Genomic DNA, 14,204 nt, shown 5'->3' with positions numbered 1-14,204 from the left:
GTATTTCAGGCCCTTCACAATCTTGCTCTAGTCTAACTTTCCAGGCTTATTTGCATATTACTCCCCTTCATGCATTCTATATTCCAGATAAATTTGGCCAACTTGGTGTTCTCCCAATATAGCACTCCATCTCCCATCACCATGTCTTTGTACATAGTGTCCCTCATGCCCAGTGTGCCACCTCCATAAGACCTTTCCTGATCCTTCTTACCCTCAGTTGGCAGTACCCTCTTCTCTTGATATTACTCTGTATTAACTTTTCTATGTACCTATCCCCTTACCCACTCCCCTCCCCCTTCAATAATCTCCTTGAAGGTAGGGACTATTTTTGCTTTTGTTTTTGTCTTTGCGTTGCTAGACCATGCTAGCACATACTTGTTGAAAGACTGAATGAATGATATGCCTGTTTTGAATAATCACCCAAGGAATTCCAGAGATTAATGAGAGGGGAAGAGAAAAATCTTGGTCAACAAATGAGCAAGGACTCTAATTTGTTACAAATAGGAGATGGAGGACATAGTCGTGTACTTTGTAATCTTCTGTGTCTGTCTTAAATGACAATGCAATGTCAAATATGCATGTTGATGAAGATTTGCAGAAGAATCTTCCAGATTATTACCATTTTTGCTGAGTCGTCCCATCTTACCAACTATAAAAATAAATTTTAATTTGATTAGAAATCCTTTTAATAGCCTCCCGTCCTTAGAGGAAAGAGCAGACATGTGAAAAGAATGAGGTGTGTTGAGGTGTGTTTGGCTTAGGAAGCATCTCTTTGTGTGATTGGCCTATCACACTCTGTGCTTGATCTGGAAGGTCAAATTACATCATTGATGGCTACCTCCTAGACTGCTGACAGGTAACTTTATATACAGGTCATGGCACAAACAGATGGTCAGGAATTTTGCTTCTGTCTGCTGATTTACCCAAACTGGGCAATTTGCTTTAATTCTCCACGTTCCCATTGTCTCACTGAATCAAAGCTTGCCAGAATTGGAAGGGTCCTCAAAGACTATTTAGTCTAACCTGCATCTGAGTTAGAATCACCTCTATATACCACAATGTGGCCTCATTCTGATGTTCTTTATTATGGCACAGGGTAGGGGCCGTGTTACTTTTGTCTTTTTTTCCGTCTAGAATTTTGAACACAATAGACACTTAATATTTGTTGAGTTGCTTCTGAGTCAGCTCAGAAAATGAGTTCCTTTTTGAGACCCTTCTGAACTCAAGTAGGGTTCAGGCTTTTGTATGGTGGAGCCATTCCATAATGCCATCAGGGCCATTATGGCTAAATCTGTTTTCTGGTATTTACAGAACCCCATTGGCTGGGGCCCACAGTGAATACCAACAAAATGAGATTAAACATTGTGTAGTGCAGTGTGTGTAAAGGGGACAGAAATGGCCAGTGGAAGTTCTACCTTTTAAGCTTGTATATTATTCTGCCTATTGCGGCCCCACATGTTTGCTTGGGGATCCCAGGTCTGGAAGTTTGTGATGAAATAAAATGGAGGGACTCAGCTTGCCACTGTAGAATGAGTTTAGGTATTCTCTGACTGTTTCTAGTCTGCTTACTGTATGGTAAACACACACACACACACACACACACACACACACACATACACACACACACTTTTTGTTGGTGCACATTCAAAAAAAAAGACTGTAATTGCTGCAGACCTTGGGGATTAGGCACATTCTTCAGAAAAAAATTGAAATACCAGTGCCAAGTAAGCACCTTCTTTTATTGTGTGCTATAAGTTGGTGCACATTCAAAAAGTAATAACTGGTCAACATGAGCCTCTCTTTCTCTCTCTCTCTCATACACAAACACGCATTTTCTTTGTCTTTATCTGTCTATGTCTCTGTCTTCTCTCTGTCTCCATCTCTCTCTCCCATCTCTTTCTGTCTTTCCTTTCTCTCTCTATCTCTCCCCACTCTGTCGAGCTCTCTCTGTCTCTCTCCCTCTCTATCAATCTCTCTCTGTCTCTACCCTTTCTCCCTCCCATCCTCTCTATTTCTTTCTTTCCCCCTCTCTTCCTTTTTCTCCCTTTCTATCGATTTTTCTCTGTTTCTGCCCCATATCTCTTCCTCCATCTTTGTTTCTCTCTCTCTCTCTCTCTCTATCTTTCTGTCATTATGTCTCTGTTCCATCTCTCTCCCTTACTTCTTCTTTCTCTCTGTCTCTGTCTCTTCCCCTTCTCCCCCTTCCCACCATGGTGCTTATGAGTGAGGAGGCAAGCATTGCTATAAGCTTCCAGGTGGAGAAACAGAGAGAACTAGAGTCAGTGGCCTACTCTCTGAACTTGGGTTGACATTAAGCCATTAACACATGGCTCTGCTCTGGCTTCTGCCCCTGTTGTGTCCATTCTTTTCTACTAGACTGTAACCTTGTGAGCTTCTAGAGGTTCGGGAGCTGGGGTTTATGCTGGAGTTTGTAGATAGCTGACACTGGTCCACCAGCAAGGCCCTGAGGAGTGACTGGGTTCCAATCCAGTAGAGTATTGTCCTTACAGCCAAGATGCCAGGTCCTATGAGCAAGGGCATAACTTCCCCTTAGGGAATGAAACTGATGTGATGAATGCTTTGTAATAACTGCTTTAAATTTGAACCCACTCCTCACAGACACCAAGATGGTCTTGAGTTTTGGGGAGAAACATTGTACTTCCCCCCACCCCATCTTCTTGGTAAATATCCTTATGTAAAAACAAGATTGCTTAAATGATACTGGAGATTGGAGATTGATAGGGGAGAACACCCTGAAATGGGAACTCAAGCTGATAGTGTTAGAGAAGAACATCACTGCCCTTTGGGGGAACTCCTAGACCCCTGAGAAGGAGGTGTAGCCTGTCCTCTGGAAATTAGACTGGTCAATGCAAATGGGAATTGGGATAAGGACACCTAGGGCCTTTAAAGACTGTAATTGCTGGAGCAGCTAGGTGGCACAGTGGATAGAGCTCTGGCCTTGGAGTCAGGAGGACGTGAGTTCAAATCCAGTCTCAGACACATGACACTTACTAGCTGTGTGACCCTGGGCAAGTCACTTAACCTTGATTGCCTCACAAAAAAAAAAAAAAGACTGTAATTGCTACTGACCTTGAGGATTAGGCACATTCTTCAGAAAAAAATTGAAATATCAGTGCCAAGTAAGAACCTTCTTTATTGTTATAGGATCAGGAATCAATCAATGAATCAAAGAAGCATTTATTTAATACTTACTATATGCCAAAGACTGGAAAATTCTTTGTTGACTGCTTTTAGGTAGAGGGAGGGGTCCTGAGATCATAGACTCTGAAGAGTTGGAAGACCGCTTAGAGAGCATCTAATTCTAGTCATATTTTATACGCATTTCCCTTTATTAGGAATCCAATCTTCTACATTCTCTTCCTCCTTATCTGAGAGGAATTTTTTTTAACCAACAAGAAAGGATTAAAATACTCTTTGCTCCATTTTATTAAAACATAGCACTGGCAATTTTGACCATGGAAAAGAAATTCTGTAATTTGAGACCTAATAGTTGTCACGTAAAATCTTCTACACAGTGACTAAGAGGCTTGTGGCATGACCTTTGCTGATCCTGTTTGATTTTGCATCCATTAAAACATGCACACAATTTCCATCATTATCTTTTGGGTAAAAAACAAAGTTGTAACTAGGGTAAGGTAACTTGAGCTTTGTCTCAGGTAACCAACATCTAAAGAAATTCTTCCTCTGTTCTATTATCCCTGGAACTAGTGGTCCTTTACCATCCCACACCATGAAGTCTGACTATCCTTGTTTCCTCATGAACCTACTCACTGCAGGGACCTGTCATCTTGGCACTCTCTCTCAAGGCCCTTCCTTCCTCCACCATCACATTACTCTGCCTGCTACCTGCCCCTTGCCATGTCCTGTTGGAGTGTTGGGGGCAGAGGATATGATTGGATTTCTAAAGTCATGGGCCACCACCTCTTTCAGTGCAACTGCATCTGACCCAAGTTCACTGTCTTCTTCCACCATCTCAGCTGAATTGGCCTGAAGAATTCCTAGTTATGTCTTTGAATAAAAATAAACAAACAAATAACTCAATGAACAATGGCAAGGTTTAACGTAAAAAAAAAAATCAGATGATTAAAACCCAGGTGCTTAATTTTAAAATTGCAAAAGCAAAGTTAAGAAGGTGTAAGCTCCTTGAGGTCAGGGACTGTTTTTCTACTTATTATTTGTATTTGCAGAGCTCAGCACAGTGCCTGGCATATAGTAAGCACTTACTAAATGCTTATTGACTCGATAAACACTCATATTTCCAATTATGTCTTGGTTAAATGTTTCCCTGAGTAGGACTCTGATAGTTTTGTAAAAATCCTTTATTCACATTGGCAGTATTTTTAAAGAAAAATGGTTCTGGAGCCAGAAGAGATGAGTTTATATCCTGCTTTTTGTCTCTTATGATCTATGTGACCTTTGGAAAATGACTTAATTTCTCTAGGCTTCATTTTTCTTATCTGTAAAATGAGGGATTTGTGAGATTATTGATTGAGAGATTGAAAGGATCTGATAGGCTATAAAGTCTAGTCCCATTTTACAGATACCCAAACTGAGTTAAAAAAAGGTTAAGTGACTTGTCCAAGGTGATAGAACTAATAAGTCTTTGAGGCAAGATTCAAAAACAGGTCTTCCCGACTCTATGCCCTGTAATATCCATTATAGCAGACTACTTTGTTTGTATTTGATACCTCTTAGTTCTCTTCTAGTTTAAAAATTATTATCCCTTGGAGGCACCTAGGTGCTCAGTGGATAGAGCACTGTGCCTGGGCTTAGGAAGACCTGAATTCAAATCCAGCCTCAGATGCTTACCAACTCTGTGACCCTGGACAAATCATTTAATTTCTGTCTGCCTCAGTTTCCTCAACTGTAAAATGGGGATAATGACAGCACCTATCTCACAGAGTTGTTTGTTGTTGTCGTTCAGTCATGTTTGACTCTTCGTGACCTCATCTGGGGTTTTCTTGGCAGAGATACTGGAGTGGTTTTGCCATTTCTTTCTCCAGCTCATTTTACAGGTGAGAAACTGAGGCAAACAAGGTCAAGTGAATTGCCCAGGATCACACAGTTAATAAGTGTCTGAGGCTGGATTTGAACTCAAATCTTCCTGACTCCAGGCCCAGCATTCTGTGCCATCTAGTTGCTCCAAGAGTTGTTGTGAGGATCAAATGAGATGATATTTGCAGCAATAACAACACTTAGCACGGTGCCAGGCACATAGTAAGCATTATGTAAATGCTTGTTCCCTTTCTATGGTTTTTGTTAAACATGTACATGTATAAATTCTCAATGTAAATTAGTTTTATTTGTACTGGTGACCTTGACTGCACTAAGACCTGTCTGTGTTACAGACTACAAGTCTGGAAGATCTGCCCAAATCATTCAATGAGTCAATAATCAAAGATTTTGAAGAAAATGCATACCTAGACTTCTTGAGCATGTGGTCTAATAAATTTAAAAAAATGTTTTGTCTAGGAAGAATACAAAGAATATATCATTATCATTAAAGATAATAATCACGAATACTAAATGTATCTTTCTCTTGAGCCAATTTCTATTTGTAAGACAGTAATTGTTATACACGCAGCACAATGTTTCTATCCATGTTGTTTTATGGTGAGAATGTCAACATTGACTTGCATCATGGGCTCATACAGCTCAGTTTCTCTAGCAGTGTCTCAACTCCTTGGCTATTGGGCAAGGATCTCCCATTTAGCATACCATTAGTTAAATTAATGTTAATTAATGGGGTAAAGCTCATGTGATCCTCAGCACCCTCAGCTTCCCTGTTCACCATTCTGCCACCATCACTAGGAAAGCCATCAAGGGATTGCACAGAATTGAGGGCCACTTTGTTTTATTCTTATATTTCAATTCAATTCAAAATATCACACAATTATTAAGCACCTACTATTTGACAGATAGAGACATCCATACACTGGATAGTGACCCTGCCTCAGAGTCTGGAAGACCTGTGTTTAAGTCTCATCTCCCACAGCAGCTAGGGAGCACAGTGAATTGGGTGCTGGAGTCAGGAAGACCTGAGTTTAAATCTAGCCTCAGAAACTCACTGGCTATGTGACCCATGGCAAGTCACTTAACCTCTGTTTACCTCAGTTTTCTGATTGGTAAATAGGGATAACAGCAGTACCTATCTTCTGACACCTTGCTCCCTTGGAAAGGCTATCTACTCTCTCTACCTCCTTCTGCTCCTTCTGGTGTGTTCTCTTTCCTTATTAGAATTTAAGCTCCTTGAGGGCAGGCACTGTCTTTCTTGTTCCTTGTATATGTATCTCTAATGCTTGACAGAGTGACTAGCTTATAGTGAGTACTTAACAAATGATTGTTGTTGCCTGCCTGCCTACCTCCTAGGGTTCCTCTGAGGATAAAATTAGACAGTATTTGTAAAAAAACAAAACAAAACAAAACAAAACAACAAGGAAACAAAAAAGCTTTTCAATCTCTACAGAACTGTGTTAATGATAGCTATGATTATTATCTCATGTATAATGGCTGTGTGATCCTGAGGAGGTCCCTTAAATTTTCATTACACTTGCAGAGGTGTTAATCCCAAACTCTCAAGTATATCCTTAACCAGATTAAAATGTAGTTAAGAAATGTTTAGCACAATAAATAAAAATACAACATAACACAGATAATCTTGATTTGTATTTTTCTAAATCAATATGGAATCTACAAGTAATGGGGTGATGGGAAGTGCACCATGTCCCTGAAAAAAAGACCATGTCCTTGAAAGCAACCCAGTCCCTGAATTTTCCTACATATTTCAGCAGCCCAGATCACTGGTACCTCTACTCAAGGCAACTGACCCACCCCAGCCCACCCAGATCACCTAATTAGCTTACTGTACTCTTGGCCCCCCACAGACTACTTACCACTCTTTAATGCCATCCAGATCCTTTGCTGTCCCATTTTGTATATAAGCATCAGTCTCACCCCCTTTAAGTTTCAAGTTCGCTAGGAACCAGGGCTGCTTCATTTGACTGGAAGAAGGTTTGAGTGTGTGAATTCATTCCAGGCAGACACCACCCTTTACCCTGACATTTTGGGGTTCCCAGCAACCCCAAACCACATTATCAGGGTACTCAGACCATATCAGAACCCCAAACCATATCACAGAAGTACGTATCATTTCAATTTGACACCAATTCTCTAAGAATATAAGCTGCAGAGAAGGTGTCAACCTGTATTGTTAGAGGGCATTTCCTTGCCTGGGAATTCTTATTATCAATCAACTCACAAGTCTAATCCTTATCTCTTCAGCCTATATGATGATCACTGCTCTGGATACTATGGTACAAAGACAGAAACACATCAAACACCTTAAAGGACTTTATGTTGCATGGGGGATGGTGAGTGACAACAGGTATAAGGGTAAGAAAGTGCAAAATACATAGAAATTAAGTGTAAAATAGTTTGGTGATGACTGGGATGTAGGAAAGACTGGGGGTGTTTGGAAGGGCTTTGTGTAGGAAATTGCCCTTGACCTGAGCTAGGAATTCCAAGAGTTGGTGATGAGGAATTGGGAATTGTTGTGGGAATTGGGAGAAAACCTTACTGCATTGTTTGAACCTAGCTCTGCATGACCAGGAAGTTAGACTACCTCTACCTGTTTCTTAGATATTCTTAACTAAGGGCCTATGTTATGCTGACCAGAAACCCAGCCAGATCAGAAGGTTGATGCAAAGATTTTTCTCACAGTTATACATCTCAAGCAACCCACATATCTTATCTAAAAACTGACCCCACTCTAGTTAATCAGTTATTGTTTTCCTGTTCCTTTGACTGAATACAGACATTTGGGGGAGTGGGACACCTTTTTTTCTGGTTTCAGGGAATTGCACCTGTTTGCTCTCCCCCTCCCAATTCGGAAATCTCCTAAGCTTTCTTCCAGTTAGAAATCAGATTACCTAGTTTTATATCCTGGTAAATAGTTTTCTTTTAATTAATTGGTCTTACTTGATTGTTTTTAATACATAAAAATCTATCTCCCTCTGAAGTCTGGGTCCAGTGTCAAAATTAAGGAAGGCCTGGAACTGATTTGTTATGCAATTGGCCTGCACTGCTTAATAAATTGATATGCTCAGAAGCTCGAACGTTTGTTTTTTCAACTATTTCATCTTTCACCTGCCACATTAGCAAAGTCAGGATTTGAACCCATGTCCTCTGACTCTAAATCCATTTGCTCTTCCTACTGCACTGTAAGGTATTTTCCCCATATTAGGGAGGTATTAATTTGAGCTTAGATTGATTGATGATTGATCAAATTAAGGACCTGAAATTGTAGCTGCTTTGGGCTTGCACATGAAAATTGTCCAGCAATATTTTTGTCATTCTATCTTTAACAGAGTAGATCATTGAGAATATCAGGATGTTGGGGTTCATGGGCACCCCAAAATATTGGAGTGCACCAGAATGATGAAGAATAGATGCATAAGTTGCAGGGTCTGTTCTGAGAAGAATTCACTCAGACTGTCTCCAAAACAAAGACATTTATTGAGGTAAAGCACCCAATGGGCTCTGATCCTTATGGGAGGTTAGAGCAATTAGCCAGTTTAGGTGTCTGGTCTATATTCCATTTAATGGGATGGGGGAAGGGGAAACAGGAGAATGAGAGGAAGAGCAAACATGGCTCTGGAATGCCTGGAATATAAGGTAGTCTGGAAGTATTTTTGTCATATAGATAAGCAAAGGGAACAAGAAAGGGGAGGGGAAGAGCTGTTCTGGAATGTCAGGTAGTTGGGGGCACCTTGTGAAAGCACACAGATAAGTTCATGAAGAGGGCATCAATGCATGGTTGGTTTATGGTTGGTCACATCCTGCATTTTATCTCGTATTTCACATCCTGTATCCTGCCTGCCCCATCTGCCTCGAACACTACCTACCTTATCAAAGAAAGGGAAAGACGATAGGACTTAGATCTTGAAGTGACCTTGAAGAACATCTAGTACAACTTCCACATTTTGCATAGAGGAAGACTGAGGCACAAGGAGAAGCAACTTATATAAAGTCGCATAAGAGACCTTGCAGAAGTGATCTATGAACCCAAATCCTCTAACTCTAAAACAACCACTAATTTTCCTTGTATTATTTCAAATATGCCAGATATTCATAGTTTTTTGATAACTAGACTTATTTCCCCCTAGTTCATACTCTCATCACTTCATCTAGACAATTGTAATAATCTTCTGTTATGATGTTTCCCCTCCCTCTAGTTTCTCCTTTCTCTCAGTCATCTTCCTTTGGGCTGCCAAAGAGATTTTCCTAAAAGGTGGGTCTAACCATGTCAGTATTTTGTCCAATAAACAACAATGATTTCCTATTACCTCTAGGATCAAATACAAACTCCACTGCTTGATAAATTGTTGTTGTTTAGTCATTTCAGTCATGTCTGACTCTTCATTTCCCCATTTAGGCTTTTCTTGGCAAAGATATTGCAGTGATTTGCCATTTCCTTCTCCAGTGTGACATTTCCCTTTCAATGACACTTTTAGACATTTAAAATGCTTTACAACTTGGCTCCAATGTACTGTTCCAGGCTTATTATATATTACTCCTCTACACATTTTCTGCTCTGAATAGCTAATGAGGACTTCTCCCTCTTCCTCACTCACTCTGATCCATCTCCCATCTCTTCCTTTGCAAGGCCTGGAATGCACTTCCTTCATTTCTTCCTCTTAGAAATTTTTTTTCTTTAAACCTCAGCTCCCAAAGGTCTTACATGAGACCTTTCCCAATCTCTCAGCCACTAGCATCCTGTTATGTTGCATTTATTTTGTATATACTTGGCCTAGTTGATAGAGAGCTACCTTTAAAGTCAAAAAGACCTAGCTTCAAGTCTTGCCTTTGACACACACAGACTTTGTAGTCCTGGGCAAGTCACTTAATCTCTCAGTAATCTAGGCAACTTTCTAAGACTTATAAGTTGGAGAAGTGATGTCAACTTATAGTTGTAAGCTTGGTAGTTAACTCAGAGTTTTCCATATCAATGAAATCACAGGTACAATCTTATTCTTATATTTTGAGTATACTTAGATATTTGCGTATTTTCTCTTTTGATGGAATGCAAGCTCTCTGAGGGCAGGGCTGTTTCTTTTTTGGTTTTTATCTCCCCAGTGCTGATAACAATTATTGGCATGTAGTAGGAGCCTAATAAATGCTTATTTATTGATTTCTACTCTGAAACCACTTTCTATTTTTAAAATGCTATTGTTTGGAAGGTGGAGAACATATAGAGTATGAATACAGAAATAATTTTTTAAAAATCATAGACATTTGTGCTGTGCCAGAAGGGGAAAAAAGTTTATTAAGAAATTCAGAAGGAAACTCCTTAGTCTCTAGGAAGACACAAAAGACCATAAATGAAAACCCCAAAGCATCCCAAATAAAGAATCAAACATATCAGTCTGAGAGAGTTGAATATCCTTGGAAGGACATGTGATATTCGTCACTCCATTTCCCAGGTTACCATCCGGGGCTTCACAATTTCCTTTGCATTGATGTTGAAAGTGGTTCTGCCACATCTGGCCCCCATCTCAAACATCTGGTGAAATTAGTTGTAGCTGCTGAAGCAAGTCAATACAGGACAAGCGTTTTGGAGGTGTTGTTAGGCTCTGGGCGAAGATAGTCATCACTCAGCAGCTCTGAGGGATGCAGGGATCAGAGGGGCAGGGCCGGGTGTATGTGGTCAGGTCCAGATTCTCCAGGCTTGGGATGGGCTGGGCAGAATTGAGCAGGAAGCATGTGGGCACACAGGGCTGAGGGATGTGGCAGGGGGGTGGGCAGGTGTCACAGCAGATGGGCTCCAGCAGCCAAGTGGTGTGTGGGCAGGTGCTGGGGAGGCAGACTCCGCATCGGCAGCACTTGTCAGAAGAGCAGATGGTGGTGGCGGGTCCAGTGGGGACGCTGCAGCAGCAATCGTAGCGAGACATGGTGTAGAGAATGTGTTTCCCTGCTTAGTAGGAAAGAGAGATGGGTATTTTTGATGGTTTGAATGTCTGCTCTCTGTGGGGCTTTTATATACCTTCCCAGCAGGGGTTGGTCCAATCCCAAGGCTTCTTTCCTTGTTTCTGTTTGTTTTCCTGGATCTATTATCTCTTGACTGATTTGACATTTAGATGCCAGCAAAGAGTCTTCATTCTTGGTAATTACATTTTATTTGAGTTCATTGCTAAATCTTAACTGACTACTCTTGCTATTTGTCACTGGAGTAAAGCTTTACAAGGTACATCAAAGAGTTAGTCATTACAGTAATTTTCACAACAGTCTTGGTGAAAAACATTGCAAATGACACATGCCTAGGGCATCTCAGACCTTCCCTAGGGTGCTATTTGCATCTTTGTTCCCCTTTAGCTTTGACTGTTGAGTGATGGGGAATGAACTATCCTGTTTTCATAGAATTTTCTTTTTTAAAACTATCACTTTGAAATGGACAAACCTCAACAAACTTTTCCTGTTTTCTTAAGAGCAGGGATGGTTCTTGGTGACTTTCTTTTACCTATGAAAAAACAGCTTGACTATGGAAATCTGTTTTATCTAGGTTGAACCTGTCCAATTACTGCACTCCAGTATATATGCCAATAAAGAGTATTGAAAGAAAAATTAGACAATGTTGATGGAGATAATGAGAATATAAGCAGTCTTTTTTTGTTAAGTGTGTGTCTTGGGATGGAAGGGGAGGAAGTCGGGGAGAAATGGGAATTTTAGGTCATGTCTACATATAGTCAAACCGGCCTTCAAATCAATTCACAGAATCTTTGAAACCTTAAAGCTGTGCCCCTGCAGCTTCTTGACAAAGAGGAAATGTCTAAAGATTCAGTGAGCCCAGCCAATAGGACAAACAAGGACAAAATTAAATGAATGGAAATCTATGAAGCAACCTATCTTCTCCCCAAAGACCCATTCTGCATTTAAGAAATAATTACCATAGAGCTTGATGCATAAGAAGAATTGAATAAAAGCTTGGTGAACTGGATTGAATGGAGGAGAATGGGCAATACCTAGATAAATAACTCAAATTCAGAAATAAGTCAGATGTGTGTCCCTGCTTTGAACAGGGACTTCAGGAGACATTTATGATTAATTTATAAAACACCTACTGTGTTCTAGGCACTGTGCTGGTTCCTGGAGATGCAAAGGCTGAAATGAAACTGTTCCTACCCTCAAAGAGCTATGGTCTTGGTAGTCAGGGGATAGCATGGACACGGATAAGTAAATATGAAATGTATTCATGGTAAATATACAAAATAATCTCAGGAGTGGAGAGAGAACAAATAGCTTGAGGGTAGGTGGAAATCAGGTGAAAGATATGGCTTTTAAACTGACTTGTGAACACTGTCTAGGGATTTGTAACTAGGATTCATGATACATACAAAGCTCTGGATTTTCTCACTGCGTTGTATACCAGAACACTTTCCCTTTTCATGTACCTGATTTTCTCTGCAATGCAACAAACATTTTATTTTTTAGCACCTACTGTGTACCAGGGAATGTGCTAGGTGGTCAAATTATTTAGGTTCATTTGTTTTCCCATTCTTGATACTCTTTTGAAGGGAAGCTTTAGCAAGCAGATATGCGAACACCATAATCTCATGGCAGAAATAACATCACTTTCTCTCTAGAATGGCACATTGACTTCAAGACAGCTATGTTATTATAATGCAACTGACCACATTTAAATTGTAGAGGAATCATGCTTATTATGCTTAAGGCCTACATGGCCTTAAGGCACAAAAATAAAATGGCAGATGTATACTCATGGCTTTATATATCCCTATCAGTTTTCATTGAATTCCCTGGGAGTGTTTTATAAATAATAATTAGTTCTCACCATGGTACTGCACTATCTTGAAGTTGAGTATTACTCTCCTTATTTCATAAAAGAGGAGGTTGGGGCCTCAAGAGGTGAAATACCTTGCCTGAGGTGACCCAGTGACTCATGGGTCGAAAGCTAAGAATAAGATTCACATTACCAAATTCCCTCTGTTGTGGTCTGAAGGGCAAGCAAAAAGTCTGCATCACTGATGGGAAGAATGATTATATATTCTTACAAACAAGTAAAAAAAACACCTCCCCACCCTTTCTGCTTTCTCTTTCAAGTCTGTTTATTTGTATGACAGACCAATTCTGGGCAAGAGGGTAAATTTCAGGCCCTGGAGGGGTCATTTGTGTGACAAAGGAATTAGAATTGTAACTATCATCATGGCTTTGTCCAATGATCATTAGTTCTCTCGTTTCATAGTCCTTGAGGATTGAGTTCCAGGAATAGTGAAGGCCTGGAAAGGTATAGACAAGGTCCAGGCATAGGAAGCAAGAATTAGAAGTAGACAACTTTGTTAACAGTGGGGTATATCTTGATTTAAGTACAAACCTCACACTGACTATTATGTTTATTTACTTCCAAGTAGATATACCATTAAGGTCCAGGAAATAAGGACGGCATGCATATAAAGAATATAGCACGGGGTCTGGCGCATAGTAGGTACTTAGTAAATTCTTATTCTCTTCCCTTTCCAAGAGAAATAATTTTCCTGCTCCTTGGATCATTGAAGCGGAGAGGAGTTTAGAGATCAGAAGAGCATCTGATCATAGACTCACACACCTAGATTAACCTCCTCTTATTGCAGATGAGGAAACTGAGGCCCATGGAGCTTAAGTTCTTTGCCCAAAATAGCATAAATAAGAAGTGGCAGAGACAAAATTTGAACGGAGTCCTCTGGCTCCAGATCCATCATTCTTCCCATGGTACCAGCGACGTCTAATCCAACCCTTCTATTTTTCAGGTAAAGAACTGAAGTGTGATTGTTTGCCCAAGATCACCCAGAAAGCAGAGCCAGTATTTGAATCCAAGTCCTTAGAATTCAAATTCAGTGTCCTTGTTATGGTACCAGGCTGTCATTGGTTAGCTTTGAAGGGATGATACCCAACTTGAAGGCATCTAGGTGGTACAGTGGATAGAACACTGGGCTTGGAATCAAGAAGACTCATCTCCCTGAGTTCAAATCTGACTTCAGACACTTACTAGCTATGTGATCCTGGGAAAGTCACTTAAACCTGTTTGCCTCAGTTTCCTCATCTGTAAAATGAGCTGGAGAAGGAAATGGCAAACCACTCCAGTATCTTTGCCAAGAAAATCCAAAAATGGATTCACAAAGAGTTGGATACGA

At 40.3% G+C, this 14,204-nt stretch overlaps 1 protein-coding gene across 1 annotated transcript; it reads right to left on the bottom strand.

The window, feature by feature from the left end:
• Positions 1 to 10,322: 10,322 nt before the first annotated feature.
• On the bottom strand, positions 10,323 to 11,015 carry LOC114051093 (keratin-associated protein 3-2-like). The gene has a single exon (XM_027873254.1). The coding sequence runs from the start codon at positions 10,968 to 10,970 to the stop codon at positions 10,674 to 10,676; it is 297 nt and encodes a 98-aa protein (XP_027729055.1). The 5' UTR covers positions 10,971 to 11,015; the 3' UTR covers positions 10,323 to 10,673.
• Positions 11,016 to 14,204: the final 3,189 nt, after the last annotated feature.

This window comes from Vombatus ursinus, unplaced genomic scaffold (genome assembly GCF_900497805.2).
Source record: "Vombatus ursinus unplaced genomic scaffold, bare-nosed wombat genome assembly UNPS02014801.1, whole genome shotgun sequence".
Lineage (NCBI taxonomy): Eukaryota > Metazoa > Chordata > Mammalia > Diprotodontia > Vombatidae > Vombatus > Vombatus ursinus.
Note: the sequence above shows the minus strand (reverse complement) of the source record. Positions and strands in the feature narration are given on the sequence as shown.

What these genes read in the sequence shown, in the direction of transcription:
- LOC114051093 (XM_027873254.1), bottom strand. Translation starts at nt 10,970, where the DNA reads ATGTCTCGCTACGATTGCTGCTGCAGCGTCCCCACTGGACCCGCCACC.